We start from the raw sequence: 6,234 nt of genomic DNA on the forward strand, positions 1-6,234 counted from the left end.
TGCCAATCCTATTCTTACAGTTCAATCTCCATTGATGGAGGTCAGACACAGTCAGCAATCGAAGAGAAGAAGTGAGGAGAAGAAGAGAGAAATGTAGAGAAAGAAAGAGAAGAAAGTAAAGTAAGAGAGAAGGGAGAGAAAATATCAGTGTATCACATTTCAAAATACTGTTCATATTTTGACAAGTACATTACACTGTATTTATTGAGTATTGTATACAATTACTCAACTAACTTCTTCCAACTACTTTCTAACAATTTACTAACAAACTTAGTTAGTCTAACTACCTATTAACTAACCATTAGCTTGCTAACTAACCACTTAGTCAACGCTCCCCCTCAAGCTTATGGTTTAAACAAATCCATGAGTCCTAAGCCACTTAGGAGTAGTTGATTTTGTGCTTTGCCCAGGATCTTTGTGAGCAGGTCAGCAAGCTGATCTCCAGTGTGAGTGAACTCAGTTTTCACGATCGCTTGATAGATCTTTTTCCTTACAAAGTGACAATCTATGTCTATGTGTTTGGTCCTTTCATGGAAGATTGGATTTGCTGCAATTTGTATTACAGATTTAATGTCACACATCATTCTAATAGGAAGATCAACTTGAATACCAAATTCTCTGAACAAGCCAATCAGCCAAGTTACCTCAGCTGCACAGTTTGCCATACTCCTGAATTCAGCCTCAACTAAACTTTTGGAGACTGTATCTTGTTTCTTAGATTTCCAAGACATGACAGCCCCACCAAATTTGATTAAATAACCAATGGCAGACCTCCTAGTCTCTAGATATGCACCCTAGTCTGAGTCACAGTAAGCAAAGAGTTGATTTGAAGAGACTGCTGGCATGAAGAGTCCAAGACCTAGAGCATCTTTGATGTATCTTACCACCCTAAGTGCTGCAGCCATGTGTGATTCCTTGGGGCAGTGCATATATTGACTCAACTTCTGGACTGAGAATGCCAGATCAGGTTTGGTCATTATGAGGTAGAGAAGCTTTCCAACTAGCCTCTGGTATCTGCCAGGATCCTTCAGCACAGGATCTGTATGTTTTTCTTTTGGAGAAATGTGCTCACCAAACTTTGCAGATGTAAGTTTCAGATTTTGTTCAAGTGGTGTACCTACAGATTTAGCTCCCCCTAGACCAGCTTCAACTATTAACTCCAAGGAATATTTCCTTTGAGACAAGTGTATACCTTGGCTGGATTTGGAAACTTCAATTCCTAGAAAAACCTTGAGTTATCCCAGATCCTTCATCTTGAATTACTTCTGCAGGTCCTTCCTTGTGCAGTCTATAAGTGGTTGTCTGCTGCCAGTGATTAAAAGATCATCTACATAGACTAATACAATAACTATGTCACCTTCAACCTGTTTAGTAAACAAGGAGCAGTCATAGTGACTCTGAATAAATCCCAACTATACCAGGGCTTCTGTTAACTTCAGGTTCCATTGTCTAGGAGCTTGTTTGAGGCCATAGAGTGACTTGTGGAGTTTGAAGACTTTACCATGCTCCCCCTATGTTGCAAACCCAATAGAAACAGTCATGTAGACCCCCTCTAAGAGATCACCATTGAGGAAAGCATTGTGTGCTCCATTTGGTGAATGCACTAGCCTTTAACAGCAGCCAGAGCAACAATGGATCTAACAGTAACCATTTTTGCAACAGGGCTAAAAGTCTCATTGTAATCCAGACCTTCTTGTTGGCTATACCCTTTTGCAAATAGCTTGGCCTTAAACCTTTCAACCTCACCTGAAGCCTTGTACTTCACCTTATAGACCCACTTGCAGTCAATAGGTTTCTTGCCAGGAGGCAAGTCCATCACAGTCCAGGTATGATTATCCTACAAGGCAGCAATTTCAAGTTCCATAGCCTGGACCCATTTGAGAACAAGAGAAGCTTCAGAGTAGGAGGTAGGTTCAGTAATGGCTGAGTAGCCATCTAGAACATAGGCATAGGTTAGAGACAAATGGGCATAGGACATGTGTAAAGAGATGGGGTATGAAGAAGAGGTGTTATGATTTGCAGTGACAAAGTCCTGAAGCCAAAGAGGAGGCTTAGTTTGTCTAGAGGACTTCCTAGTAAGAAGAACATTTGCTTGAGAAGGAAGGTCTGAAGAGGGTAAAGACTGATCTGGATAGATATTAGAGTGGGGTGATGGAAAGTGAGGTAAAAGAGAAGGTGGAGGGGGTGGCATATGAGAGGGATTAATGATTTGTGTGGGTAGAGTGAGAACAGGAAAGAGTGGATTTGAGGAAATTTGTAGGTCTTTGAAAGGAAACACATCTTCCTTGAACACTACATTTCTATTGACAAACAAAGATTTGGAGTGCAAATCATATAAGATATATCCCTTTTGTGACATAGAGTATCCCATCAGGACTGCAGAAAGGGCTCTAGGTGCAATTTTTTCTGAAACCTTTGGACAGGCAGCATAACACAGGCATCCAAAAGTTCTGATATGTATAAGAGAAGGGAGAGTTGAATGTAATAATTCAAAAGAAGATTTGTAATGAAAAAGTTTGGAGGAAAGTCTGTTGAGAAGGTAGACAGCAGTGGTGACACATTCACCCCAGAATTTCAATGGGATGCTGGCTTGAAATCTGAGAGCTCTAGCCATATCTAAAATAGTTTTATGTTTCCTTTCAGCAACACTATTTTGTTGAGATGTATAGACTCATATACTTTGATGAAGGATACCAAGGGTAGACAGTAGAGATTGGAACTCATGACTAAAAAAAATCACTACCATTATCAATTTTAAAGGTCTTAACAGTGGTAGAGAAAAGATTGTGAACCTATGAAAAAAACTTTCTCAGTACCACTATAGTATCAGCTTTAGAGGTAATGAGAAACAACCAAGTAAATCTGGAAAAATCATCTACTATAGTTTTCCAGCATGAGTTTGTACTTTGTAGGGACCCCATATATCATAATGAACAAGTTCAAACATAGACTTAGAAACATGAGAACTAGTTGGAAATGAAAGCTTAGTTTGTTTAGATAAGGGGCAGACAGTACAAGACAAATCCACAGTGGTATGTACAATGTTAAGGCCTGTGGACTTCTTTATTATGTCTATAGATACATGTCCTAATATTCTGTGCCACAAGTAGATAGACTCAATTTGACTTGATGGAGTAGAGTGAGTGTTAGTTGAATGATATGCTGAAGGAGGAACAACAACGGGGACTGAGTTGATGAAATCTTCCTTGAGGATGTAGAGACCTTGCTCTTCTCTATCAATCCCCCTGATTAGTCCATTAGAGAGATCCTAAAAAATACAAAAATCAGGAAAGAAGGTTGCCATACACTGAAGTTCCTTAGTAAGTTGTGACACAGATAGTAAGTTACACTTGAAATCTAGAACAAATAGCACATTACTAATACTTTGGCTACCAAGTACTTTTGTTCTCCCAATATGTGAGACTGATGCTACATTACCAGTGGGGAGTTGAACTTTTCTCCTCTCAGAGTTAGGTACTGGTTGAATTCTATCAAGTATATCAAGACTAGCATTCATATGATCTGTTTCTCCAGTATCAATTATCCATTCCATAGGCACATATTTGGAGACTAAAGCAGATAAGATACTACCTGCAAAAGCTTCTTTGACTGAGTGCTCTCCTGCATTTTTACTTCCTTTTGCCAACATTTGCATGATCTGCTGATACTGATTTTGTGTGAAGAAGCCTGCTGGAGCTGGGGAATTTGGATTGGTAGCAGCAGGTTGGGAGACTTCAACTTGATTTGCATAGGAGTTGGTGTGGGAATAGGTGGTACCACCTTTCTTCTTTGATCTCCATCCAACAAGATAGCCTTTAACCTTGAAACATTGTTCCTTGGTATATCCTCGGTATCCACACACTTCACACAAGACCAAAACCTTCTAAGACTTCTGTGACTGTGGCTTATACTGAGAGTCATAATATCCTCTATTTGTTTGACCATCACCACCTCCTTGTTGATGTCCAAAATTACCACTCCCCTAAATGTAAGTTTTCTGACTGAAAAAAGTTGTACTTTCAATAGTTCTATGAATAGAAGTATCCGAACTTGTATGCATCAGATTTCTCTGACTCTCATGATTTAAGATGAGAGAGAAGGTTTTGTTTAGGTTAGGAGTAGGAGTCTGAAGTAGGATTTGGCCTCTAGCAGCTGAGTAGGATTCATTCAATCCCATTAGAAATTGAAGCAGCCTTTGATACTCACAGTGTTCTTTGAATTTCTTAGACTTATCGCAAAAGCATCCTGGACAAGGCATGATTGAGTCGAACTTATTCCATAGGCTCTTCAGTGTAGTATAATAATCAGTTACTAACAAAGTCCCCTGGCTTAGGCTATGAATCTCCTTATGAAGATGAAACACATGTGCTCCATTGATCTTGTCAAACCTCTCATTTAAGTCACACCACACTCTGTGAGCATTATTACTATACACTACACTACTGAGCAGGCCTGGTCTTACAACGTTCATGATCCATGACAGAACAACGGCGTTGCACTTTTCCCAAATATCAACATACTCAAGACCAAATTTTGACTTAGGAAACACAAACCCTAGCTTGCTCTTACCTAGTAGTCCAATACGCATGGATTTACTCCAGATTGCATAGTTTTCCAAACCGGTGAGTTGCAAGGAGATCAGGGAGCTTCTAGAGTGTCGTTTGGTTGAAGGTAGAGTGGATGGTTGTGATCTATCATCGGAGCACTGAAGTGTGCTGCTTCAACTATGGTGTTTGTGTTTAAGTTAGTGGTTCCTATAGATCCAGCTTCAAACTCAGTTGTAACAGCCATAGTTTCACAACTTTGAGATTTGATTTTCTTCTTAGTTGTTGACTGCAAATTCTACTACTCTTAAGCTTTGAATCTTCAGCAATTGAGTGTTGTACCACACCGTAGGCCATAATTAGGTTTTGATACCATGTTAAATCTCCATTGATGGAGGTCAGACATAGTTAGCCATCGAAGAGAAAAAGTGAGGAGAAGAAGAGAGAAACGTAGAGAGAGAGAGAGAAAAGAAAGTAAAGTAAGAGAGAAGGGAGAGAAAATATCAGTATATCACATTTTAAAATATTGTTCATATTTTGACAAGTACCTTACACTGTATTTATTGAGTATTGTATACAATTACTCAACTAACTTCTTCCAACTACTTTCTAACAGTTTACTAACAAACTTAGTTAGTCTAACTATCTATTAACTTACCATTAGCTTGCTAACTAACCACTTAGTCAACATACAGGTGAAAGAAGGTGGATATGATACCAAGGTCAATGAAACGATCAATGTTGTCACGGCAAAAACAAGTGAGATTGGACAAAAGAGTTGAGGTATCATGAAAGGAGTCTTGGCCATGGTCTCACAGAAGGTAGAGGAATATACCAAGGAAAGTCCAACCTGGAAGAATGATAGCTGGCAACGAGGTGAAAGCGAAAAGAATGGCTATTATCAGGACTTTAATCAGGATTCTAAAGGATGGAATGCTTCTGGAGGAGCCCAGTCCTCTGGAAGGAAAACTAATTTTGTCAGCTCTGGGTCATGGAATGATTGGTACAACAAAGACAAGAGCAAAGTAAATCCTACAAAGGGGGAAGCAGCATCCAACAACAAGAACGATGATTGGGTTGGATGGGATGATGGTCATGATGATGGATTTTATAATTGTTGGGTTTAATTGATAGGTTGAATGGGAAATGAAGGGAAAAGAATGGAGGGAAAAATGATTTGTTCTCTCTTTCTTTATGAAATAAGCATTTGTCTCATATAGGTGGTGGAAAGAAAAAATCTCCTACTTAAAAGTAGAAACACTCCTTCATGTTGCTAAAGGGTCAAGAAGAGGGTCTTCCCTCGCGTCGTCGTCGCTCGCTCGCTCGGCTTCGGCTTCGAATTTGGTTGATAATCTTTTTGGACCAAATTTCCTTTAATTTTTTAATTAATTAATATTATTTATTTATTTATTTAATTAAAAAGTCTTACCCGTGACCCGACCCATTTATTTCTTTCCCGGATTAATTTAAAATATTTTCCTCCGTTTTAACAACAAAATTTTTCTGAAAGGTTGCAACCTTATCTGAAAAGTTGCAAACCTTTTTCCCAACAAATACCTTTTCAAAAAAGATGCAAACAGGCTATATATATCTGTTAATCCTCAGAATTGTTCCTTACAAAAATTTCTGATAGACTTCTTCTTCTTCTTCTTCTTTTCTGCACTTCTTAAAAACTCGTGTGATATACTGC

The 6,234-nt window shown here is 38.8% G+C and overlaps 1 protein-coding gene across 1 annotated transcript; it reads right to left on the minus strand.

The window, feature by feature from the left end:
- Positions 1 to 1,837: 1,837 nt before the first annotated feature.
- On the minus strand, positions 1,838 to 4,588 carry LOC129881985 (uncharacterized). The gene is made up of 4 exons (XM_055956094.1): positions 4,018 to 4,588; positions 3,401 to 3,861; positions 3,083 to 3,268; positions 1,838 to 2,413 (listed from the first exon to the last, which is right to left on the minus strand). Exons 1-4 carry the CDS (start codon positions 4,586 to 4,588, stop codon positions 1,838 to 1,840), a joined length of 1,794 nt encoding a protein of 597 aa, XP_055812069.1.
- Between the last annotated feature and the right edge of the window lie 1,646 nt (positions 4,589 to 6,234).

Source organism: Solanum dulcamara, chromosome 3, assembly GCF_947179165.1.
Source record: "Solanum dulcamara chromosome 3, daSolDulc1.2, whole genome shotgun sequence".
NCBI classification, from domain to species: domain Eukaryota; kingdom Viridiplantae; phylum Streptophyta; class Magnoliopsida; order Solanales; family Solanaceae; genus Solanum; species Solanum dulcamara.

What these genes read in the sequence shown, in the direction of transcription:
- LOC129881985 (XM_055956094.1), bottom strand. Translation starts at nt 4,588, where the DNA reads ATGCGTATTGGACTACTAGGTAAGAGCAAGCTAGGGTTTGTGTTTCCT. An exon ending in CACATATTGGGAGAACAAAA is followed by an intron (nt 3,269 to 3,400) that starts GTACTTGGTAGC and finishes TGTATTTTTTAG; the next exon opens with GATCTCTCTAATGGACTAAT. An exon ending in GGCACAGAATATTAGGACAT is followed by an intron (nt 2,414 to 3,082) that starts GTATCTATAGAC and finishes GCCTGTCCAAAG; the next exon opens with GTTTCAGAAAAAATTGCACC.